The sequence below is a fragment of the Dipodomys spectabilis genome, unplaced genomic scaffold, assembly GCF_019054845.1.
Source record: "Dipodomys spectabilis isolate Male_0828 unplaced genomic scaffold, ASM1905484v1 ptg000009l, whole genome shotgun sequence".
Taxonomy (NCBI): domain Eukaryota; kingdom Metazoa; phylum Chordata; class Mammalia; order Rodentia; family Heteromyidae; genus Dipodomys; species Dipodomys spectabilis.
Window position 1 is genome coordinate 22,205,459 of NW_024870686.1, and position 27,494 is coordinate 22,232,952.

The following is a 27,494-nucleotide window of genomic DNA, read 5'->3' on the forward strand; positions in this document are numbered from 1 at the left end:
GGGCATATAGTAAAATAGAGTTCACTTTTTTTTTTTAAAGCTGATCTTCTAGAAGTTATTTGAGTATGTAGAGTGAAGACAGGCAGGGCTCTTTTACATCCAAATGACTACCTCATTCTTAATTTTCTCATTTGTATTTGAAGACAGTCTATTTTCACATATTGATTCTTCCAGAGTAAATATAGAATCATTTCTTCCATTTTCCTCCTGAAAAACTTCAGGGCATCCTAGATTGACTGACATATGTACAATTTGAAGATCTTCTTTCTAAGAACTTCAGTTTCTCTGTTGGGCAATGAATCGATTTTACCTTTTTGTATTCAGTTACTTTTCATAATTTCACAAGTAATTAGCATTAACATTTGCTAAGTTAGATGGAACTTCTCATCACAAGATGGAAGAAGTAGACCCTATCCTCTTTTTCTTTCTCTCTCTCTCATCCTCTCATTCTCTTACACACATATGTATATGTGTATATGTACATATACATATGTGTATATGTATTTATTCTTTCTTACACACATATGTACGTATGTATATATATATATGTGTATACATATACACATGTGTGTGTGTGTATATATATATGTGTGTGTGTGTGTGTGTGTGTGTGTGTCTGTCTGTCTGTCTTCTAAAACCTCATCTAGATCTCCCAGAACAATATTTTATTCCAGCATATATTCAAATCAGAGCGTAAGTTAGGATTTTTTGTTTCCTTATAAAAATGACATTTTAGTGGTAATTTTTATAATTTGTTCTGAAAGTAATCTATTGACCTCTCTACAATCTGATCAAAAAGATAGACTGAAAACAAAATAATAGCTGGGACTAAAATTAGTAGCAGTAGCTTGTAGATATTATTGAGACCCTGTTCTATCTCTGCAGAAGAGGACACAATGAAAGAATCTTCCTTGCTCTACAGCAGAGACAAGGCTCATTACAATGGACCTCTGCTTCATACTACATGTTTGTATCTATTCAGAAAAATAATATTAGAAAAAATATTACAGATAATTTGACTGTTGCTTTTACATTCTTATACCAGGAAGAAAAACAAAAAAAAATCTTGTATCTGGAGGTGAGCTGTTTATCTCAAAGCTTAGAGCTGTGATGATTCCAATGACATTTGAAATGGAACAAACAACCTAAGATATTACAGCAAGAACATTTTTCAGATCCTTGGCTCAGTAAGAGGACAAGACTAAGAAAAAGTTGGCAATCAAATGTATGTGGCTTGCAGATGTAGATGGGGTGGAAATATTAGAAAGTGGGAAGGAAGGAAGAGAAGAAAAAGATAAAAGTAGATGAGGGAACAGGAAAGACTAAAAGAACATCCTAACTCAGGATGAGCAGGCAAGTCAAAATTCTGAAACACAGGAGGATAAATGAAGCTAAGAAAGACAGCCAATCAAAACCACACACACACACACATGCACGCATGCACACACACACACACACACACACACACACACACACACATACACACACCGAGAAGAGTAATTCACTTTGACAGAAATGAAGATAACATGATAGAATAAAAGTTACATGAAATGGTTATTTTCCGTACTCTCAACAAAAGGCACAAAGAAGAAATTGAGAAGTATAGCAAATATATGTTAAGTAACAATCATGGTACAGAACAATTAACCTTTTTTTCTAAAAGGATGTACATTTTTAAATAAAATGCAAATAAATTTGATATCTTTCTGACTAAGCTAGAAAAGTAACATTATGACAGAGAAGAAGTCTTTGAAGTCACTAACTGATGATATTCTGGGTGATAGTGGGGGATGGGACAGAAATATGTCGTGACAAGCTTAAGCCTCTTGACTTTTAAAAAGGGCTTGAAGCACACATGCATTACCAGGCAGACAAGAAGTAAAAATGGGTTTAAATTTGCAAATCATTTACAACAATTCATATTCTCTCAGTGTTGGATAGCTAACTTAGAATTGGAAGTGAATGTCTTATAGAAAGAGGAATGCAAGGCACAGGAAAGCAAGACTGGAATAAGCAGCCCATCTGGGATGGTGGATCTACTTGTTTGGGGATCTGTGTTTTAAAGACAATCCAGAAGTCTGGAATTACAAGTTGTTATCTTCCAATTTGAAGTGCTGACAAACACTTTAAAATATGACACAGAAGTTGCCAGGCCAGAAAAGTCTTCAGGCTGTATTTTTTTTCTTACTTCTCCAGCATAATGTGTGCAGCTAGTGTAAAAGTTATAGTCTCTATAGATTTCACATAGCCTTATTGGCCTTTTATGTCTGTTGTCAACACCATGCTATTTAAATCAATATCACAATGCATGTAAGATGACTTTTATACTGTGATGTTCTCACAAGACTTTCTTTCAAAAAGAGGCCTTTTCCTATCCATGCAAATATAGAGTTACATTTTGATTTGTTCAATTTTTGTTTCTCATAGCAATATACCAAGTTGGGCTTGGTAACATATACCTGAAATCCTAGCACTTCGGAGGTAAAAGAAGGAGAATGTCAAATTCCAGGCCAGCCTGCACTATGTAGACAGACATTATCTCAAAAGCAATGACAACAATCCCCCCTAAAAAAAACAAACAAACTTAAAAAAATTCTACACATATGCATCATTTAATAAAAAACCCTAGACTTTACAAAAGAATGTATTCAATCTCTTCTAATCATATTACTTCTCACATTTAGAAACAATTCAGTAGGCAACCACTGATTTTTCCTAATATTTTTATATATAAAAAAAAGTTGTGCTACTTATATAGTGGAATATTATTTTTAAAAAGTTACTCTTTTGCCTTTTTGGCAGGGAGAAACAACATGAATCTACCCTTCTCCATTCTAGGTGCTCTGATTTTACGTAGTCCAGAGAGACCTTCTTTTCCTTAAGTATTTTACCTGAAATATTTCAGGCTTCCAGCTAATAAGATTGGCTCAAATACTGAACCACTTAAATCACTTCAATTGCCAGGTTACATTTTACATCTCCAATTTCCTGAATATTTATTGTAAGGCCAAGGCAATAATTTTCATTTTTATAATTAATAGGAAGATCTGGAAAATAATTCTAATTGGTAAGGCAAGAGTGATTGCAATGTATTCTTAAATTTTTATCTAAGTCCTTAAGCATCATTCTCTTTTTCATGAACACACTTTAATTAGAAAGATCAGAGGAAGCACACTATTAAAAGCTGAGTCACTGGCACTTGAATGATTAGGCCAGCCACCAGTAATAAGATGTTATTTTGAGTCATATTATGTGTGATTTTCTTTCCAAGGCCCAACTGTCTTTCTTGAGGCCTTTTCTATTATTTCAAAAATATTTTAAAAATATTTCCCAGTGTGAGCTCATTGATTCTTTTGTAAGCGGAATGAAGGTTAATTTTGGATATCCTGTTGCAATTCTGATAATACTTAATAATTATATTGCTCTCAATATTAGTTATCTTTTTGTAGTCTTTAAATCTCTTTTCTTTAACTTTATATCAATTCATTGTTCATTCTTGTGTGTGTGTGTGTGTGTGTGTGTGTGTGTGTGTGTGTGTGTGTGTGTGTGTGTGTTGGTACGCAAACTTGAATTCATGGCCTTGGCACTGTTCCTTAGCTCTCTTACTTGGCTATTTCACTCATGCTAGAACTCCACCATTTGAGCACAGGCCCACTTCTGGCTTTTTACTGGCTAATTGAAAGTAATAGTCTCACATATTTGTCTGACTGAGCTGGCTTTGATCCTCAGATCTCAACCTACTGATTACCTAGGATTTCAGCACCTAGCTTCATTATTCATTTTTGTAAATTTGATTTTATTGTAAAAATGCTGTACAGAGGGGATACAGTTACACGAATAAGTTAATGAGTACATTTCTCCCGGAGAATTGTTACTCCCTCCTTTGTTGTTCTCCCACTATCCCTTCCTTCCTCAACCTCCCTCACACCTCCCCCCCTCCCCACCAAGCCCTGAAGTTGTAAAGTTCATTTCCAGTATCTGTCTTGTGGGCATCATTGTTGCAATGGGTCATCCTGTGTCCTTGTTTCAGCGTTTTGTTATTCCCCTTCTTCTCCCCAAATTGGACAAAAGTATATACAAGATTCAGGATACCACTATCAAGTACAGTGACAACAGGAGATATACCATAAAGGGAAGAACATACAAAGGAAGCAAAACCATCTCATAGTATATTAAAAACAACAAAGAATTGCTTCTGTTCATATCCTGGGGTTCATTTCACTTAGCACTGTCTTATATAGTTATATGTGCATAGCTTTTGGGCTTTTCTGCTCATCTGATGAAATTATCCTAGACGTATACTAATTATTGCAAATGAGGGAAACCATGGGGGGAAAAAACCAACAATAGAGAATAAGAATGAATTGTATAGAGGGTCTGATGAGAGCCTCTTTTTTCCAAAAGTTGGAGTTCGTGTTAATATACTTCATTATATTGTTCATTCTTAAAGAAGGCAGTTTACCTTCCAGATAAGGTACACAATAACTTAGATTTGCTAATTCTTTCCTTTATAACACTGGCAAGGACCCAAATGGTTAAGGTATCCTTGATTTGAACTTCTCATTTCCTTCTCTGACTTTTCCCCAGCCATCCAATCTTGAACATTTCTAATATATGCCCTTACCAAAAGTCTTGCCTCTGCTGGGGTTCTTATTTATATCTTAATCATTTTCAATATCAAATCCCATCTAACCTCATTTATAGCTTTCTTAAATCTTTAATCCGTAAGTTTCAGAAGATCTAGAATGCTGCTGTTATATTGTGGCCTCTCCATTTTTCAAAGCTCTATATTCATGAATTTTTCTATAACCAGTGATGGCTTCATCATTCCATATTTTTTTAACTCCAGTTGCCAACTCACTTGCTTTACTCTTTATATCCTTTTAATTCTGTCATATACCCTTCTCTTGAAATAGTCCCACTTACAAAAACTAACAGTATAATGTACCTTATTCCCATTATATCAGGTTTATTTTTACAGTGTCATTTAATATATATTGAACATCTGACTGTGTGCCAAGTATGTTTTTGGAGCTGAATAAAATGTTAGACTATACCTAGGACATCATAGTTTTTACTGAATTAATTACTCAGTGTTATCAAAGTAAATATAAATTCCCATTCAATGATATAATAAATAGATGACATTAAAACTAAATAACATATGGAGGATTCTTGATCTCTGATTTTTTAGTTTCCCCAAACTGCTCAAGCTACCTCTCGCTTTTTTGCTATTACTTCCTGAAATCTGGAATAAAAGACAACAACATTTCATCAAAATAATGCATGAGAAGTAAATAATTTTAGAATCTGATCTTTGTCTTTAGGATAGTACAAATTCACCCCCAAAACGAAGTTGTAGAAATTCAGTCAGGACTTGGGAGCCTGTATTTTATTTTGTCAAAAACATGCCTTACTTATCTCACAATGCTCTCTATATATGAGATATTTGGACACATGGGTTCAAAATGTACAGGTTATTGAATTGAGAGAAGTTTCTCAAATCTTATGAAGAGCTTATTCAACCTTTAAAGTACACATACAGTAGCCAATCCTTTAAACAAAGATAATGACTTGATGTCTTTTAGGTAAGTTGATTTTGAATATTGGGAAAGCTTATTTGTATAATTTAAAAAGTTATTTGTAGTTTTTTTTCTATTCCTAGGAAAGCTATTTAGCTTTTATGTCACAAGATTACACTCGCCATTGCCAGAAAAGTAAAACAAAGAATTGTTTTGTACATACTTAGCTTTAAATACTTTTATCTATGGCTTTTTTTTTCCATTTGAAAGCAACTAAACAAAGATTTGAGGGCAGATCAGGGGTGAGTCTGCCTGTATAAATAAAAGAGGTATCAGAAATCTCAGAAATATAATATTCCTAATGATACACCATGACCAGCCATGAGCAGTGTGGAAAATGTAAAGAGAACCCAAATATAAACTGATATTCCAATGTGTCTTAGAGAAAATACTGTAATGAAGACTTCTTCAAGGCACAATGTCATCAGTCCTGTAGACTGGACCGAGGCATGGCAATTTCTGACAATTTCAGTAAGTACTCAAACAACAAAGGCTAATCCTATTGCTCTCACTGTAGAGACAACCCACTATTAGTCTATTCAAAATATATTTTAAACAGGAGAAAATCCTGGCATTTCTTTTTTCCTTTTTATGTTTGTCATTACTCTAAACTGTTCTTACCATAGTCACTTTGCAATCACCTTGGATTTCAGGAAAAACTGGATTGATGGATAATATCTTTATGATAAGGGACTAAAACTACATTTAAGGAACAGCAGAGCCTTGAAGGACAGATCTCTAAGAAATGAAGGTAATTTCCTGAGTGATCAGACTAAACTGAAATCAGAGGAGCCAGATTGTTCTCCTTAAGTTACGGCAATGAAACAAATTCCCCAAGACCAGAGAGGCTACATCTGTATCCTGGACTCAAGCTATATATATCTTTTATCCACTGCTCATTTTTTTCCCTTTATTTAAACCTAACAGTCATGTCTATAATCTAAAGATGGTTGAAGAAAAACTTGTGCTATTCTCCTAGGGCATCTTGCCACACACACACACACACACACACACACACACACACACACACACACACACACACACTTCCTTTCAAATACCATTTTTCTTTTCTAATATAATTTTCTATTAATTGTCACTATGTTCATATTTTTCCTGAATTCTTTCACAGGGTGAATGGATTGAGGTAATAATTGTACTAACTTTCCAATAACACTGACATTTAAAATATTTTCAGAGCATTCATGGAATGTCATGCTAATGGCGTCAATATTAGTAGACTGAGCATTTCAATTAGTAATTAATATTTACCACGAGAGTCTCTATATGCTCTTGAGTCTTTGGGAGAGAAAAAAAATACCAATTTTTTTTGACAATTCGTGCATGTAAGGTAATATTTCTGATGAAGCATAAGAAAGTCTCCGATACTTGGTTTTAACAAATGTCAAGAAGAAACTTTCTATTTCCAGCCACATGAGATGGCTCTGTAAAGTCAAGCAGACAAATGCAACCTAATCCACTGTTCTGGGAACCTCAAACAATAAATGTTGTGACTCAAATGGCCACAAAGGGAGTTGTAGAGCTCCGATTCTCTTTCTGTCCCCTGGAAGGTATGGTTAGGAAAGATGGTGGCAGTTGGATTCTGAGCTCCCCACATCACCTTAGAAAAAATGAGAATGCTGTGAGTACTTATAAGCTCAGTTGTGTGTGTTTCAGTGCGGGGTATTGAGCAGCCAGCAATTTTTCTTTATTATTTTTAGAAGTGCTTCTGCTTACTCGGCTCCTCTAATATGTTGAAGGCATTGACATAATCTTACATTTCAGGCCTGTGATGAAAAATTTATGGAGAGCTCTCTTCCTCTTTGTTAGGAGTTATATTCCTTTGAGACAAGGAACAGTCAGTAGGAAAGGGAAAGAAAGAAGGAAAGGAATGTGGTGTGTTGTGTGCATCTAAGCTGAACCAATTAGTTATTTGCCAGGCCTTCTGGTTAGCATTGAAGAGGGTAAGAGTTTGAGATAAAGTTGCCCTCCAAGAATAAAATCAGGAGGATTCAAACATAATGGATGAGATTAGTTATCTGTAGAAATGCCATACCCTGAGGAATAGCCAAAGAGATTATGTGGAGAAATTTAGAGACACCCGGAGGAATTTGACAATAGCTGAATCTTGATTGTATCCATATATTTCCAGCAACAATCTAATCATAGTAAATGGATGAAGCTGTAACACAATCAAGCAGTAACTTAATCAGTTATAGTGAGTAGATTAAGTACTCTAATCACAATCAATTGCATTGTAACTCACCTGAAGAAAGAATGTAGCAAGTAACCCAAGAGGGGAATACAGAGAAGTAGGGACCCTAAGAAGCTAGGATTTCTCTGTAACTCCAGCTCCCTCCAGTGTAAGACAAGCTATTCCAGAGTTCTGCAGAACAGGCAGGTAGAAACAAGACTGGTTACCATAGTAATTTGGATTTCAAAGCTTTATTCACATGTAGATTTGCCTACATGGAGAGAGTGCACTTATCAGCAAAGCTGCATTCCTTATCAGTTTTGAGGCCAGAGAGTGCACTTTCAGAATTATAATAACAACCCTAGAGTAGTTGGTAAAATTAATAAAAGGATTCAGATTCATTCAACAACCATTCATGGACTGCCTATGATAATACTCAAGCCACTGGTTTAAGAGAAGGAGATTCAGTATTAAATAAGAGAAAATTTATGTATGTGCTTATGGTGTATTCATTTTAAAAAAGGAAGATAGATGTTAAGCAATTGATTATTCACTAAGTTATTTCATTACAATAGTGATTATTTCTAGGAAGAAAATATACAGGGTTTACTTGTCTAGAAAAAAAATCACAGAGATTCCTAACCAGATGTGATTATTTAGAGAAAGCTTTGCTGGGCATCCTTCTGGTTGATTTATGCATACGTTAATAAAAAGAAACAGAGATCTGGAGTAAAAGCAAATTGAGGAAGTAAAATTAGGCTAACCCTGTGGATAAAGTGGGTGACAAAAAGTAGCTCAAAATGATCTGTGACATAGCAAGTATTTGTATATGGTTTGTTTCGAAAGACTATCACTAATGTTCCTTTAAGTGTAGTATCAAGAAAGACTTACACAATATTACTTTTGTTATTTTAAGAACAGATAACAGCTTTGAAGATTTTACATCCTCGGAGTTGACCTCAGATCAAAATTCCCTGTCTGTTCCCGCAAGAAAATGAGGGTGTTGGAAATGCATTGTGGTTTTAGCCCCATTTTAAAGCACTAGAAAATCTGCTACAGCAGATAATACCAATATGAGGAGGCAAGATCATAAGGAAGAAAGGTAAAATGATTGTAAAGTGATGCTGAAATAGAGCATTCTCCTGTAATTTCCTATGCTAGTCAGAGAAGGGTTATTGAAAAGTTTTAGAGCAGCTAGGCACATGCTCTGAGTGGGTCTCAAGGGCACTCAGGCAGAAGCTGCATTACCCAGGAATGTGTTAGGAGCTGGCATGCCAGGACATAAAATATGGAGTGCTAAAACACCATACAATGTACAATACAAAGTGCCAGCATATACGAGCTCCCCAGCCACAGGTCATAACAGAGAAGGAGCAAGACTAGATGAAGCAGCCAATAGGTAAATTGAGAAAATATAAAGAAAACACTGTGGGAAGAAGCTCCAACGATTATAACAAAAACCAATTGTTTGTAGCCAGAATTAGAAAGTGTTCTGGATTGATTCCTTAAATGTGTACTTCTTAAGCTTTTAACTTCTTAAGCTTTTGGATGTTTATGCTCAATGTTTTGAGGGTAATTTTTTTTTGAAGTTTATAGTTTACAATTTGGTGAGAAAGCAAATCAGCAGAAAAAAATGTTGGAAGGAGGAAGGAAGAAAGGAAGGGAAAGGAGGGAGAGAGGGAGGGAGGGAGAGAGGGAGGGAGGGAGGGAGGAAAAGAAAGAAGGAAAGAGAAGAGAAAATCAAATTCTATGCACTGAATAAACAGAAAAGACAGGGTCCAATTTCTTGCTCCGGGTCTGTATTTCCTTTGTTTTTCACTCTCCTAGCTTCACTTCAGTGAAACTTTTTTCTTTCCTTTCTTACTTCCTAGCCCCTGTGAATTGTTCAATTGACATTCAAGACAGGATGCTTCACACATTGAGATGAGTGCTATTCCACTTTGTTTCTTGTAAAAGTCTATTGGGGAGATTTAATCAAGGAGACTTCATGGGAGTTAACATGTATAAAAATATCTCATTTTAAACAATTGTGTCATGAATTAACCTTTGACCCCCAAAAGAAGCAAGGCAGAAGCAAAGTGGTTATGACTGATAGATTTGAAACACAACACCAAGTACAGTAGTGCTCTAGACAGAAGAAGCTGAAAATGGAAGGCAATCTAAGAGATCACAGGGGATTGTGTTAATTATGCAAATGATTAATCTATTGAGAAACAAATATTTTAGAATTAGAAAAGTGTTTGAGAGGTCTAATAATACAACACCTTTTATGGCTGAAGCTGAAGTCCAAGTGAAATTTGGTTATCTTTACAAAGTTATTATTTAACAGTAGTTACTATTTTTCATCGTTTTTAATATTTAGTAGCAGGGTTGGTGTTATAAATCAAGTCACCTCACTTCCATTCCGTTCACTGTTTTGCTTGGCTACATGTTCCAATTTCATATGAAGCCAATTTACCAAATTATGACAAAGAATAATTTACTTATTATTATCTTACAAAAGAAGTATTACACATTTATTCTACTATGGTAGATTAAAATGTTGTCTAAAACACATGCAAAACTCTGACCGACAGCAGTGGATGTTCCACACGAGTATACGTAACTAAGAGTCCTAGGCCAAAGGCTCAACTCCTAGGGTTCTACATGTCAGGTCTGTCCTTTAGCTCCAATACACCAAACAGAATCTAGTAGTGGTGAGAAGTCTCAATGCATAGGAACGAGTAGGAAGGGGCAAACTAAGCACTTTAGTCCATCTTTTAGGTACAGACATGAACTCTAGGTTTAAACAATAGAAGAACTGAGACAGAGGGAAAGAAGAGGTGCATAATCAACCAGGCCCAGTTCAAATGTGGCCTTGCTGATCATTATCTCGGTTGTTTCTGCAAAGGATTCCAGAGAACTTATCATCTCTCTCATCACTTGAGGGGAGCAATCTGGTTCTCATAAGATAATTTCTCCTGCTCCAGGGTGTAGCCTAATCATCCTAGCTAATTTTCCACATTTGCAGGGGTGGTGTGTCATGAGAGGTCTGCTGTTTCTTTCATTTCAAAAAACAACAAACAAACAAATCTAATGTATTTTTCTTTTCTTTAGATAGTTGTACAAAGCAGTTGCCATTCAAAAGAGCAGTTTATGAATACAAGTGCCTCTTGATAAGTGTCACTACTTTTAGCATTCTTTTTTTGGGGGAGAGGGAGGTACGATCGTGGGGTCTGAACTCTGCGCCTGGGCGCTGTCCCTCAGCTCTTCAGCTCAAGGCTAGCACTCTACCACTTGAGCCACAGCACCACTTCCGGCTTTTTTCTTTTTGCTTATGTGGTGCTGAGGAATCGAACCCAGGGCCTCATGCATGCAAGGCAAGCACTCTACCACTGAGCAACTTTCCCAGCCCCACTTTTAGCATTCTTACCCACCCCTTCCCCCACCTTTTCCTTCACTTTTCTTAATTTTTAGTTTATGTATTGCTTTTTTTTTTGCCATTTAATAAAGCAATTTATGTATCCAATGTATCTAGATCTATGTCATCATTTCAAGACTTTCACCCACTTCAACTCACGCCTTCTCTTATTTCTCAGTTCCGTGGCATATACAATGCCTTCTTGCCTACATTCTACTCATTTCCCCTCATTTCCTCATTTCCCCTCATTTCCTCCGTGTAACCCTCTCCTCTTGACTTCCCAGTCCACCTGCAAATACCCTGCAAGTGATAAATCTACTTTTGGTAAGTTGGGTTGAGAACACTCAAAAATTTGTAATAAATGAACAACATGAACCAGATATTTTCAGTTGCTTAATGTACATTCTAGGTGCTTTCCCTGGTCACAGAAACTTTTACAAAAATCTTCTGTCTCTAACAACATTTTTTGTGTGTATGTGGCTAGTAAACTGACTGTCTCTGCAGTGTTAACTCTTTCAAGAAACCTGACAAGGTACTTCTAGATTGCTGTTATTCATTTCTCCTTTTTTCCTCTTCATGCCCTGTATCTCTCCACTGCACAATGTTTGTCACATTAAATTGTTATTGCTACTTTATTTTCCACAAAGATACAACCTTTTTGTCCCCCTATGCTGGTACTGGGGCTTGAACTCAGGGCCTTATATCTTGCTTGAATTTCCACTCTAGGCTAGTAAGTTAACACTTAACACCTGCACTTCTGGCTGGTTAACTGGAGATGACTTTCTGCCTGGGTTGGCCTCAAACCTCACTCTTTATATCTCAGCCTTCTGGGTAGCTAGGATTACAGGAATAACCCACCATTACCCAATACTTGAAACTTCTAGAGGAACTATTCTTGATGATTTCACAGTACTGAGCATAGCACAAATCACATAAATACTTGTTGGTTGACTGCTCATAAAAAGAGAGAAGAAACAAAATATCTTTAATATAACTAATTCTTTGTAAAACTCATGTCTCTGAAATCTATCCATCTATTATCAATATTTATCTCAATATATTTTTGGTAGAATTATAAGTAAAATCAAAGAAAAAGATAAAAACATAACATATAAATTCATGGTCAAATCTTCCATGCAAACGTGCACAAAGTGCTCTAAGTGTTTAGCATCATCGATGATGGAACACTCACTCATAGCTGTCATTGTCTTTAGAGATGGACTTCCTAGAACATTATCATGGGGGGGGGGGGGGGCGGTGGGAACAACCCTTAAAAGAAACTAAATTCCTTCTAACCATATCTACCTTTGGATGTTGGCCAGTGAATTTGTTTCATTTTAGTTGTTTTTTTTTAAATAATTCCTTCTTTTTGTAAATCAAATCTATTCCTATTTTCCTGGACATAAATGGACTAAATATGTCTTTCTTTTAATTTCTGTGTTTCACTTCTAAATGTATTAGCTATATTCTGCCTAACACATTTTCTTCAGCAAAACAGAAAAAACAAAACACCTTTCAAGTGAGAGGCCCTACACCACATAAAATACAGAGGAAAAAAAGAAACGCACATTTTAAATTAAAAATTACTTATCAGTTGTATTTACTATTCACACTTATTAATTCTAGTGCAGCCATATGGTTACCAATGGTGTTGCATGTTGTGTCATTTAGAAAGAATATATAGGAATGTACAAATCTGAACTAAGAACAGACACGGGTATGGATGATACACCCATTAAAGGAACTTCACTGATTTCTGCCTATTATCTTATTTCAACTTCCAATTTTCCAAAGGATTTTTGGTTATTGGTAATATACTTGTCTTCATATTTTCCCTTTGAGAACTATATGTGTGTATACATTAGCAGTGTTATCAAGAGAAAATTTCAAAAGACAACATGCAATCAAACATTGAAGTCTGACCCTGATCTTGTTTATGGGGACACTCACAACTAAGTTCAAGACATTGCTAATAAGACTCCCTTCCACTTGAAGACTCCATGTCTGATACAAAATGGAATAGTTGAGTTTATGCAGCTGCTCATGAGCTAATTATCTGCAATCATTTCTGATTACTTAATAGGCCATGGCAGGATGTGTGTTTGCTGCTATGTTGAGTTTACACATTAGACTCTAATGTGCTGATATGGTTAATTGTTGTGCTCACTGCTGCCTGCTAATAGGCCATTCCTGAAAATGAGACCATATCTCAACGGAACTTGCTTGTTTATTTTAAATAAGTAATAACTACAAATTCAGATCCTAGACCCAGTGTTCACCATTTAAGAATGCACTTTTTAATTCTATATCATTTCTGGTGCATTTAAATTATTCAAGTTTGAGAAAATGAGTTATTAAAGTAATGAGTCAATAACCTACTCAAATACATAGATTTAACATTTTTCCTGGTCTGTTCAGCTTCCTAAATTGTTTTCTGCCACTGATAGCAAAATAAATTATTTTAAATTGGTGCCAGAACACACTGAATGTAATAACATCATGACGAGAAAAACAAATGGGTGTTAAAAGCAGACATGTATTTAGTAATGTGTAAGATAAGATGTCTATGCTAGTGGTTGGGAGTAAGACAGATACGTTAATATAAAAGGTAGATATGGAATTGTAAATTGGACCATTAGTTTTGTATTTCTTGATAGCATTTAGTCCAAAAAGCTTGTATGTTGTGTAGAAAAATTTAGAAGGCTATTTTTTTTGTTGATTGCATATTTGTATTTCTGATTACAAATGGTTATAAAGAACCCATACAGATACTTCAGATATTACCTTCATGCTTTTTTTTTTTTTTTTTTTTTGGTTGTAGGGCTTGAACTCTGGGCCTGGGAGCTGTCCCTCAGCTCTTCAACTCAAGGCTAGCATTCTACCACTTAAGCCACAGCACCACTTCTGTTCTTCTGGTGGTGAATTGGAGATAAGAGTCTCATGGACTCTCCTGCCTGGGCTGGCTTTGAACCGCAATCCTCAGATCTTGGCCTCCTGAGTAGCTGGGATTACAGGCGTGAGCCACTGGAGCCCAGCTATCCTGCCCTTTTTTTAATTCACAAGCGAACTTGTTTTTATCCAACAGCACCTTTTTATTTCTTCATCTGCTTTTAATGTCAGGTCTTTCTTCCCTCTCTACCCTTTTATTACAGAAGCCAATTGGCTTCAAATAATATATATGTATTCCAACCCAAATTCCCTTGGCTTTATTTCTGCAACTTCTAAGATGACTGAGGATCTTTCATTCTCTACTTTCCCTAGGCAGGCCCTATTCTAGACCCTTCATCTTCTCATTGGTTGACTCCTTTTGAACAGATTTCTTGAATTGGATCCTTGGATCCTGTGTGCAGCTGATCACTCTCGGTAATACGGTGATCAGATTAGATCACCTATTCTTTTAGAAACATTACATACTGTTTTTTCATGCACATAAAGCCAAAAACTATGGTTAGAAATAGGGGGAAAATGAGCCTGGCACTAGCGGCTCATGAATGTAATTCAAGTCACTCAAGAAGCTAAGAACTTGGTTGAAAGCCAAAGGTTGGGCAGAAAAGTCCTCTGACAAAGAATGAGCACGGACATCAAATACAGTGAAAACAGGGGTTATACCATGGGGGAGGGACTGTATTTGATGTTGGTATAATTTGGGGAGGGGAAGGGAAGAAACAAATTGTTTAAATAGGGATACAAGTGGACCCACTGCCACAATGAGATGTACAAGATGTTATGTTGAAAAACAAACTATACAACTTTGCGGGGGCGAAGGGATGGGAGGGTAGGGATGGTAAGAGGAAACGAAGGAGGCAACAATGCTTGATAAGAAATGTTCTCATTACCTTGAGTGAGCACGAGATGTGTGTGGCTCAAATGGAAGCCTTGAATTCAAGAAAACACAGATAGTCTCTCTCTTACTCTCTCTTTCTCTCTCCTGCTCTCTTTCTCTCTCTCTCTCCCCTTTATGGGAATAAGATTAAAATAGCCTTAGTTGATGGTTTGTAGTTATTGTCCTAATAAGAAAAGATCACATAGATTTCAATAAGGTTTATCGGAGTAACTTATATGGTGGTGAGGATTACCATGGAAAAACCCTTTGTGCCATTAACATATGCTAAAAAATAGACAAAAAATGACTGAAAATTAAAACCGGCTAAATTGGGAGAGTATGTACAAGCATCAGGAAGGTTGGGTCAACAGAGAAGGTAATTGAAGATGAATATGGTCAAAGTATTTTATATCCATGCATGAAAATGTAATAATGAAACCTGTTGAAATCATTAAGAAGAATGATATGGAAGAGACAGGGAGGAGGTGATTTTGATCTGTGTACTTTGTGTATTTGTGTGACAATGTCACAATGAAAATCCCTCTTATATAACTAACATATGCTAGCCATAAATCTAAAAAGGGGGGGAAAAAACCTCCAGCAAGAATGTAACATATGTCTATATCATTCCAAATTTTGGAGATCTCAATTTTCCATGAATTTAAGGTTTTTATTTGTTTTTCACACTTCTAGTTCTTAAATTTTTGATACCTTGTCTCATTAAAAGCACACAACTCACTCAGTTATCTTTTTCTCAATGCCTTCTTTCGTATAGCTCCAGACTCCTTTCCCCAGACAGAGCATGTCTTTCATGTTTCCAATCATTCATATTGTCTCTTTACCTTATTCCAATCCTTAGTTCCTGCTCCATCTGGTGAAATTCAAATCCTTCTTTAAAGTTATTACCGTTGCTATATCTTCTGTGAAACAGTCCATGAGAATAGTTGCAACAATCACAGTATTATTAACAAAAATAATAAAATTGAACTCCAGAACTTTGACTGGTAGAGCATGGGTTTTCACATAGATACGTATACTTTATTTTCCTACCAGTCCTGAGGGAATTGTGCCATTATTGTCACCATCTAACAGATGAATTAAGACAAAGTACATCATAGTCAAAACTCTGTAAAATATAGAGTTCAAGATCATATAGTGCAATCTTTGTAACCGCAGACTGACTGCAAAACTCACTCTTCTTTTAGAGTCTGAATCACTGGGTGTGTCACTCAATACTAGCTCAATAAATCCCTCCTTAAAAAAATTTTTTTTCCAAATTGCCTGTTTGCATCATAAGTTTAGCTTGTATCATTGGCTGGCTTTCATGCCAATAGGCTCCTTAAGGGAAGAGAGAGACTTATTTTACAGGCCCAGAATACTAAATCAGCCTAAGATTTCCATTTATAGCCATAAAATAGAAATCATTCCATTCCTCACACATGTATCTCCATGTATTTTACTTCACACACCCTGTGACCTAGTTATCGCAGAAATTGCTATTCTCATTCACCCCATATGGTACTTATCTTAAGTATCTTTATGTATGCTGTGCCTCCTGCTCAAAATGCACTTCCACATTTGAAAACCTTTACCAAGGTGAAATTCAAATTCTTACTGCTAGTTCTTTCTTTGAAACTTTTCTGATTGATGAGTTAAATGTAATCTTTCCCTCCCATACTTTTATATAGTGTTATTATCCATTATCATTTCAGTCTCATTTATTTTCAATATCTTTAGAAAATATCCTTTAACTGAATTTTTTTTAACATAGTAGGTGTTCAACAGAGATTAACTGCCTTAAAATCTAAGTTATTTAAACCAGTAGGCTTTCCTATAAAATTGAGGTTCAAACTTAGGAGAATGTGAGATATTATTGTATTTATTCATCTCTATGCTATTAAATGTAGTAGGTATATAAGGCAGTATTATTTTCAAATCTTCTTTCTCTTTTAGTGAATGTATACTATTTGATCTAATTTACTTTGACCTGCCTATAGGTAAGCAAATTTTTATATATTAAAAAGAGAGCTTTTAATTACAATTTCTTCTGTAATAATGCAGCAACACTCTTTTTTAATAATACTAATATTGATAGTGGTAACAAGACTAAAAATATTCAAGGGACTAATATATTAACATTAAATTTGACAAATGTTTATCAGAAGTCTACTATATGTAAGGCAAGATTCTATGAAGAACAAATACTATTCTGTGAAGTAAAGTTAGGAATAATTCTTTAAGGAAGTGAATATTAAGAAATGTTGATGCCTAGCAAGTGTGAGGTCTTGAATTCAATCCCCACTATCACCAAAAAAAAAAAAAAAAAAAAGGAAAGAAAGAAAGAAAAGAAGGGAAATGGAGATAGGATATCTTGTGTCACATAAAGCTACTGTATGTACTCACAAAAGTTATGAAGTGCTATAAAGTTATCCAAGGAGAAATGAAATTTTTGTCTTGAAACTCACTACAACCTTTTCTCCTCCTCTACCACTTCTTCTACTTCCTCCTCCTCCTCCTCCTCCTCCTCCTCCTCCTCCTCTTCCTCCTCCTTCTCTTCCTTCTCTTCTTTTTAGAGCTGCTCACATTATGATTATGGTAGTAAGGAAGCAAAAAGAGAAAGGAAGTGGGCTCCTCCAATGAAAATTTCTTCTGGAAGGCTCCACCTCCTAAATATCTAAAGAATGCTATAGCTTGGTGACCATACAATGCTACAAGTTGGCACATGAGTTTTAGCGGCGCTTCAGACTCAAACAATAGGAATAGATTAAAAAACTAAAGTTGAATTTTTTTTAAATAATGGATACTAAAATCAAAATCAGAAAAAGAGAAATCAACTTCTCTTTTAAAAACAAACTTATAATTTCAGTTGCTAAATGTTATTTTTGTTGCTTGAATCCCCATAAACTTCTAAAGAAAACATACCTCCAGTTGTCCATGGACTTTGCTGTATCTCCTACCTTACAGAACTTAATGTTTGTTTGACAGAATCAAATACTCTTTCCTGTGAAAGAGATCTCATATCTTAAGTTCTATTGAAGAAAACAAGAAACACATTTTAAACCTTTATTTTAAGGTGATTGGTAGTTCAACAAAAGCAGCTAATTCAGTGCATGACAATATTGTATCCTGCCACATCACTTTTCTCCTAAAAAGTAAATAAATCACTGTTTCTTAAGAAGTTAAGAGAACAAAGCCATACTAAAATGCTTTATTTTCATTTCAAATGTATATTCTAGGTGGAATATGAAGCACAGTGTACTCATTGATGTAAAAGAACAAAACCATAGCTGAAGCATAGAGATGATAGTCTCCCCCGCCCCCAAACGAAAACAAATAATGCAATACTTAGTTTACCCCCATCATTGTCTACAACGATTCTATGAAACCAAGGTAGCAATCACTGTGCAAAGTTTGAAGAGATTAAATAAATGCCTGCATATTCAATGAAAAGGGAAAATATTAACATCCTGGAATGATTTTTATTCCTGGTCCATTTTCTGCCCACTGGAAAAAGTTGCACTGTTTTTCTTTCCCAAGAGGACAAACAAAAAAGTTCTTCCCATTATTTGGCCCAATCTTCAACACTGTTCTCATGATGCAGCGCTTGCCATGTTTGCAGAGTGGGAAGGATAAGTCTGCCCACTGAGGGAGGAAAAGACAGGAAAGAACAGTTTACATGGAAGTTGCAATGAGGAACAGACTAAACATAGCTCAGTGGTGTCACACTGTCTTTGCAGCTGTTGCTACTACTCTGACATTGTAAAATAGACATAAGCCATTAGCTGTTGCCCTTAAAAATACGCATAAGCATCTCTTTTCCATTTGTGTTTGAATCAGATAGGAAATTACCATAATTGGCATAATAGCATAATTGACATAATAGGCAAGAAACTTCCCTTTAACAGGAATAACTCAAAAATTTCAAACTTTTGCTATAAAGCAACCATCAGTATCCCTGTTGTAGGTTTGAGTTAAAATGGTGCATAGCTTTTTCCTAACTATATCAGCTACCTTTCTTAGTCTCTTAGGAAAATAATTCATCATGACTTATCCCTACATACAGTAAGGTAGGTAGCTTCCACTGTATTATTCCTGTTACTAATTTTGGCCTCAAGAGTGGTCTGAAGAGGACTATGAAAGCTTACATCTTCATCTATGAGAGCTTTACTGAAAAGATCTGTGACTTTAGGGGCCTAGAGGCACATCTTGTTCAGGAGTAGAGACCTAAAATCACTCTCAAATTTAATTTTAGTAAATTCTTTAAGAAGGTTACTTAATCCAAAAGGATACCCAACCCCAAAACATTCGATCCAATATACTGAAACAAATCAATATTTTCTTTCTTCAGTTACATATTAGATGGAGTCCAACTTGGAAATATGTGTATCTTGAACATTAGAATCACATTCAGCCCACAGAAGTGGGATTGACTAAAAGGAGTCTCCTATCTCAGATACATGGGGTACAATAGCATGTGGAATCAACTGTAGTGGAATTATTGCTGTGATTCCCTTATTTGTGGTCAAGCAAGTGTAGTAAATAGTCACTAATGTTAAATCCAAGACATCTACATTGTTTTTCATGGCCATCTAATGCATAACCTAAAGGTTTTTCAGATAATACTGAAATTAGGATAAGCCAGTTCTTTCTCAGAATATTTATCACAAGTCCTACTACTACTAAATACTAAACACTACATACTTCTTTCTTTGAGATCCCAGAACAACACTTCCATACTTGTGATTACAAATATACTCTCATAATATATAAAAAATAGTTGCTGTTTTATTATTATATCGCAGAGGCTCTGAATGTTTATTCCACATTCATGATTTATTTTCTTAAGATGGAATACTGCTTGTCTTGCTTTTAAACTGAAAAGTAAAACTGAAAAGCATTACTCCATGTTTTGAGCTAAAATTCAGTTATGCCAAAGGAAGCTTGGTAAGTCTTACACGTACTTTGAAAAATCCACATTGATCTTTGCCAGGGAGAGAACAAGCATAGAATTGCCTCCCCTTGTTTTCTCCATCTTTCCTCACAACTCGGAGAACACAGAGGCGGTTGTGCTGGCTGCATCGAGGGCTGCTTGCATTTAAGGTGCAAGGATTACCTGCCATATTAGTTTGGAGCGCCCTGTAATGAGAGGTTATGGTATAATAGTGTTAAAGGAATCATTCACACCACTTCACCCTTACCCATTGTAATTATTCTTGTTCAAAGAAATGATATCAAGAAGTGGGTCAGAGTCAACTTTAGGTATTCACATAAACCACTGTCTTTTAAATTATTTGTTTCCCCAGGGAATTCTATTTCACATCTAAAGTTACCTATGTATGAAAACCATAGAACTTAAATCTCTAAAGAATTAAAAAAAAAAACTAGTTGAGTTGTATATCTGGTCCATCTTATTGTCTTAAAATGTTCATTTCTGTTTGGTTTTTCTCTTGCTTATTATTCAGTGCAGTCTGTATTATCTTTAAAATATTCAGAAGTGTACCAAACCTGTCCCCATGGAGTAATCCATGTTAGAATCATCTCTATTTTCTCATCTGTAGAAATACTTCTTTTCTCATCAATGGTACTAAAAAGTCCATGCAGCACACTCTCCCTACTGTCTACTTTAATGACAAGTTTTCAGTGCTTCCCTTTGATCAAGGATAGTGTCACAATCATACTGCAGAAAGGGACAGCTGCTTAGCAAAGCAGATATGTGTATTTTGTGAAGAGAGTAAGGGTGTTTTATCTCTTGCCAATTAGAGTACGTGGAGGTCATTACTGTACAAAGCCTAGGAGTTAACCTTGTACTTGAGCTGTATAAGCATAGTGACCTCTCTGTAAAGGAGCTTCAAAATTATTTTTAATTTTCAATATTTTACATCTTATGACACTCATCTTCAATGCCATTCATCTCCCCAAGTTATGACTGCATTCACTCACCTTTAGAACAGACTTTTAATAAGCCAGTTAATAGAAAAGTGCTTGTATTAGTTAAACCATGAACTTGGGGGGCATATCTCTGTGTTAAAGAGTTCATGCTTTGCATGTACCCTGGAGTTCATTACCAACACCAAAACAAAGCACAAAACAGGACAAAGCAAGATTGTAAGTCTCTCACTTTAATATCTGTATTTAAAATCTTTTAAGTGATGATATCATTCATCCTTTCTCACTTTTAAGGAAATTTCAAAAAATAAAAGCTCTTCAATAAGTTTTAGAATACTTAGAAACTTGGGACAGTTTCCTTTTTCCTTGTTTCCTAAACCAGTTTTCCAAAAGAGTCTAGTGACAACTTGCCTCTGTATCATTGTCTCATGGCATCACATTAACTGAAATATTTTAGAAAATGTGCTCTATTATTTGTGATGAGACTGATTTAAGCTTGTTTACTAAACAGAGGATTAACTATTGCTTTAAAAATATTTGTTGGGACAGACCTAAGCTTTTTAAGGGCAGTTTGTGATGCTATCTATAGATTAGCCATTTATTTACTTAGGACTTAGGCAGTCCTAAGTAATCACCATAAAATTTCATCACCAGCAATTTTCTTGGTACCTTTTACTGGGCGGGCTGGGGGAGGCTTCTATTTCTTCTTTTTTGCCAGTCCTAGGACTTGAACTCAGGGCCTGGGCACTGTCCCTGAGCTTCTTTTTGCTCAAGGCTAGCATTCTACCACTTGAGCCACAGCACCACTACTGGCCTTTTCTGTTTAGGTGGTACTGAGGAATTGAATCCAGGGCTTCATGCATTCTAGGCGAGCATCTACCACTAAGCCACATTCCCAGTCCAGCTTCTACTTTAAAATCATGCATTGTACCAAATCTTTTCCACGACCTTCCTTCCACTAATTGCCTTAAAAAGAGGTGCTATAAAACCTTTAACATTGGGGCTGGGAAGATGGCTCAGTAGTAGAGCACTTGCCTTGCATGCTCGAGGCCCTGGGTTCGATTCCTCAGCACCACATAAGCAAAAAAAAAAAAAAAAGCCGGAAGTGGCGCTGTGGCTCAAGTGGTAGAGCACTAGTCTTGAGCTGAAGAGCTGAGGGACAGCGCCCAGGTCCAGAGTTCAGGCCCCACGACCGGACCCCCCCCCCCCAAAAAAAAAAACTGTAACATTGAGAAAAGCTGTATCTGTATAGCTATAGAGAAGTCAAGAGATTTCAAAATTGAGATAGCTTCATAAAGTTTTATATAAAAAGAACGAGAGAAAGAGAAAAGAAGTTAAGACTATGGTAGATGAGTATAAAAGTACTTACCCATAAAAGCTATGCATTATTTAAAAACAGCTGTCACTGGTAACAATTAGCTCAATATTTTCTAACCTACTTTCTTCAACCTGGAAATAGCTATAGTTTCATACACTGAAGAAGAGGTTTAATTTTTTAAATTTAGGTATTAGATTTTTTTATGAGAAGACCAAATATACATACAAAGTGGGATTAAAGAGGAAAGGCCTTAGCCTCTTCCATTTGGTTCATTTCTGTCTTCTATTCTCTTTTGTCCTTGTTGCAAAGTTAAGTAAAATAACACTATGTGTGCTTTCCTTGTAGTTGGCACTCAGAATATGTTCCACTGACCAAAACCATTAGTATCACCCAAGAGCTCCTTAGAAATACAGAATTATCCATCCTCATACAGCTCCCTAAGGAATCAGAATCTACACATTAACAAGATTCCTAGGTGGGTTATCTGTACATTAAGCTGTGGAGCACTGAGGGAGTTAATGTAGCCAAGCTATTGGATGCCACCTGTGATCTTGATCACATCAGCTCAAAATATGCATAGCTAATCTTAATTTTATTATAGAAAATATTATCCAAGATAACTAAATGGCCTGCACAATTGAGGCTGTCTTGGTTCCTCTTTGTTTTAATAATTATTTTTTAAAGTATAACAGAACATTTTCTTAGGTAAATTTAACATAGCGCAGTTTAACTGATTTCAATGATGAGAATTATCATTTTGAATACAGACTTTAAAGTGGCATAGCAGCATAATAGACCAGGACTTGGCAAACTTTTTTGGAAAATACATATTTTAGGCTTGTTGGTCTCATGGTTTCTGTTGCAGCCATTCAGTTCTGTACTTTGTAACATGACAAACAGCCACATAGCAAATAACTACTCAAACAGAAATTCTTTACTCAAGAGTCGTAGGCTAGAATTGGCCCTGTTGGATATAGTTTGCTGGTCTAGATATGATTAAATTCAAGAACAATTTTTGTAATCGAACAGTTTCTCAATAAAGAAATTAAAACAATGTTCAAAGCTCTGGGCTCAATCCTTGGCATCATTAAATAAATAAAAAATACAATATAATAATATAAATAAGTATAATTGAAGAGAAATCAGATAAAAACTATCATCAATGAGGAAGACAGTACCAGAGATTTATAATTTTAACTAAAAGTTACTTTTTTGATGATCAGTTTATCACAGTTCAATAATTTTGCAGAAAAGAATGATTCATTCTTACAATAAACACTGCCTGGAATTTTTATTATGCCTTCATCAACCCAATTATATATAGATCTGGCCATCTAAGTTTACTTCAAGAATTAAAACATATAAAAATTTACTCATACTAGAGGAGCTCGAAATCTCAGTGGAGTCTGAGGACTCACACTAGTGACCTAGAAATAAGTCCAAGGTGTCCAGGACTGAAAACTGATTAGAGTTAGGACTTCCATTCCTGATGTGGGAGACATGGGAAAACACAGATGACTTTAGTGTTAGATATGGTGATGTGCACTGTGGTCCCAGCTATTCTACAAGGTCAATCAAGGAAGAAGGATCAGGGTCAGAGACTGTCCCCAGCAAAACACCCACCCACCCACACACACACACACACACACACACACACACACACACACACACACAAAACTGTCGATGGTACTCGTGGTAGGTATTTGCCTAGTAAAGCCCATTCCTGATAAAAGAAAAAAGAATAGAGAGCAAGAAAAAGGAAGAAAGAGAGAGGAAGAAAGAAATGCAGAAAGACAAAGAAAGGAAGGAAGGAAGGAAGGGAGGGAGGGAGGGAGGAAGGAAGGAAGGAAGGAAGGAAGGAAGGAAGGAAGGAAGGAAGGAAGGAAGGAAGGAAGGAGACAAATAATTCTGACAATGTCATTTCACTCTTCTACAGGAACCTTTGCAACAACTCAGGAAAAATATCAACCTTGAACAGATGCTTTCTTTTTGAAAATGTATCACTATACACTGTTCTGTGTTTTCAGTAATTGGATCAAAGATTAAAAATTATTTTAGTAGTTATTTTGGACTGCCTAAAAACAGATACTGTTATTTAAGATATAATTCAGTAGCTGAATAACATTTAAGTATATCTGAGGACCAGCCCTCCACCCCTCTCCCCCCGCCGCCCCCCCCCCCGCCACAAACTCCCCTGCCCCAAATAACATGTATGGCATGGTGATAAGATTAGTAATTAAGGAAACAAAGGCAAATGCAAATTAATGACCCTATAATTATTAAGGGAAAAATAGCTGGCTAAATTCTAAGTGTACCACCTGCCTTAATAGTATTATGTCGTGAGCCTCTGCTAGGAGTCTTGTCCACAAGATGAACATTGAAGCTGCCAGACAAGGAGAAAAATGAAATAAATGACAGTAATTTGCAATTTATTCCTTGTAAAGTAGCTGGGTGCAGAAGGGCTTCTGGGTGAATTTATTTCATCACTTGACATTTATTCTGCTAGTTGATCTTGATTGATTGTAGATTCTCAGTCCTGGTGTTCTTATATTCAGTACATACACATGGCTGCAGCATTTCTAAGTAATGCTGTGCGCTGTGATTAATCATATGATTCTATTCCTAATGGCTTATGAAGAGATCAGTTAAATTTAAGGTTACATTAATGTTTTCTTTTAAATCCTAATTCATTAGTTAAATCGTCTGAGATTTTTTTTAAAAAAAGCACTAAGGAAATAAAAATATGCCATGATCTTTCATCTGGATACAGCAAATGGCACAATATTTTAAAATGATTACTTCTACTTCTTTCCACTTAAGCAACAGAACAGAGAAGCTGCTCAACAAATGGTTTTCTCCTACAGTATAGCTTTTCAACTGAGAGATTCTAACTCCTTCATCATTTTCATCATGGTACCACTAAGCATTAAAGTGAAAAGGTGGCATATTTATCTAGTCAGTTAAAGGTCCATTCCGAGAACTTAATTCCGATGTATCATGGACAGAAGTTAAACCAGTTATCATAAATGTTTTATAAACAAAATGTTTTGAAAAAAATCATTCACCAGAATTAACTGATGACCGATTATAGTTGGGATGGAATATTCGAGATAAGGACATATATTAAGCAACATTATCTCTGAATTGTTATGAGACAAACTCTTAGGATCTCCAGAATTTGGTCTAGGAGTGTATACCAGGTAATTCCACATCCCATTTTAGACTTGAGGAGGAATCTCCCCATCAGCAAAAGTATAGCTAAAATGAGAGAAATAGCTAGTAGAGTTCTACCTCAGATTCCACCAGAATCCAAAGCAACACTGCTTCCCCTTTTCATACAAGAAAATGTTATACACTCTTCACACAAAAATGATGGCTATATGGCCCTTGCTTTCTGATAAAACTAAAAGTAGGTTAGGAAAAAAATATATGGAGAAAAGTCTGGTGAAGGCATTGCGACAGGTAATCTGGATAAAGGGATGGGATAAGGTTTGCCTCTGGAGTTGTGAATATTCATTAAGGAGTAGGAATGATAGTGTATAGATAATAATTCTGCATTCCTAGGTGGCAGCAACTAGAGGGATATTCTCCTGAATATGTAGCTGGGAATCCCACAAAATATATCTGGTCAGTTATACTCTTTATCAACTGGAATTAAAGCCTCTTCCTCTCAAATGCAAGAATGGAAGCTCTTTTGGGTTTTTTAAGTTGAAACAGAAAACAATGTAAAACATCCCATATGGCTAATTTAAATGTAACCATGTCTTTATCAGAAATGCCATTCAAGGAAAGAAAGCACTTCTGATTTATTTTTAGATGCCTATCTTCCCTTCGTTTTTTCTCCTCTGGTGGTGTTGAGGTTTGAACTCAGGGACTTGTATTTGCTCAGCAGAAGCCCCACCACTTAAGCTATACCTCCAGTCCTCTGATTTCTTTTTAAAATAGAAGACACTAAACTTTTATAAAAGAGGATTTTCTTTTCAGAATGACTTGTCATTGAAGGGAAAGATAGTCTTTGACTTACAATGGTGCTGCATACAATGTTTTGACCCTGATGCAAAAGAAATAGAGATTCAGTATAAACTGTTCTTCAAATTTTATCCCCCTACTTCCTGAGCTAGTGATATGCAGAGTACAATAATTTCTTTTGATGCTAGACAGCATACCATAACTCCTTCTTAGTTATTTGATCACTAGGGAAAGCAATGATTACCCTACAGTGTACTCTAGTGCCCAGCTGGGATGTTTAGATGGTTATATACATTTATTGCACCTACAAAAGTTTTATTGGGACCTAACTACCTTGTAAGTCAAGGAATAGCTAAACAAAAAATGCTAGTAGTTATTAATATGGTGTGGGCAATTCAAATATTTCTTTATATTTTCTGTACCAAGCACATACTCAACAATGTGGTATATGTTGATATATATGTAAGAAAACCTGTTTGTAGTTTCTTTCTTCTTTACCAGGAATAAACTAAAGGAAAAGGAAAGATGTAGATTTTTCAGTGTTTATGTTAAAAAATTCATTTTTCTTAGCAATGGATGAGTCTGCTTTTTTAAGACTTAAAATTGCAATACACATATTTATTTTTAGAGATCTTAAAATACCGTACAAATTTTAAGAATACCTTTAAAACAGCTTAATGCAAATGTATGTCAAAGGCAAAGGTGAAAATCATCATACCTGTTCGAAGCTCCAAGATTGCAATTTTTGAAATGATCTGGTGATGAGTCGTGTGTTGTTTTCAATTTTTTATGTGCTGGACTAAATAATTTAGATGAAGAGCAAACCATGGGTGATTTGATTGCTTTGTTAGGGAGCTGAGTGATAAAGTCTATTCTCTTGTCAGAGGATTGCTGTGTGCCACTAAAGCAAACATCTGTAGGCAAAGAGTTGTGAAATTCTTTATCTAGTAACTGGTTTTGGCTTTTTTTTCTTTCCGGAGTATTGGATTTATTGCTAAAATCAGTCAAGACAAGGGTTGTGGTTCCAAATACAGTTTTTCTGTTGATCTTCACTTCTGTATGTGTCTTTCCAAAGTTATTACAAGAGTACTTCACTAAGTTAGTACAGGCAATAGAATTTTCTTTACTCTTGAGCACTGAGTCTGGAAAAAGAGATAAGTAATTCTGCAATATTCTTAAAAATGTAACATGTAATATTTGAAATTTTTATTTGATTAAAAAATTTAGTACTTTTTGTTACAGTGAGATGATATACAGAAATAATACAAAGTTAGCTTGAGCAAGTTATAATTAAATCATCGTTTAGCTAGGAGATGAAATACTAA

The 27,494-nt window shown here is 35.6% G+C and overlaps 1 protein-coding gene across 1 annotated transcript in view; it reads right to left on the reverse strand.

Moving 5' to 3' along the window:
- Positions 1–18,189: 18,189 nt before the first annotated feature.
- Positions 18,190–27,494, reverse strand: part of Neil3 (nei like DNA glycosylase 3) — a 41,410-nt gene continuing 32,105 nt past the window's right edge. The window contains exons 8-10 of the mRNA XM_042701161.1: positions 26,888–27,311; positions 19,958–20,132; positions 18,190–18,638 (exon numbers count right to left, since the gene is read on the reverse strand). Coding sequence (XP_042557095.1) covers positions 18,456–18,638; positions 19,958–20,132; positions 26,888–27,311 — 782 coding nt within the window. The 3' untranslated portion in view covers positions 18,190–18,455. The remainder of the gene's footprint in view (positions 18,639–19,957; positions 20,133–26,887; positions 27,312–27,494) is intronic.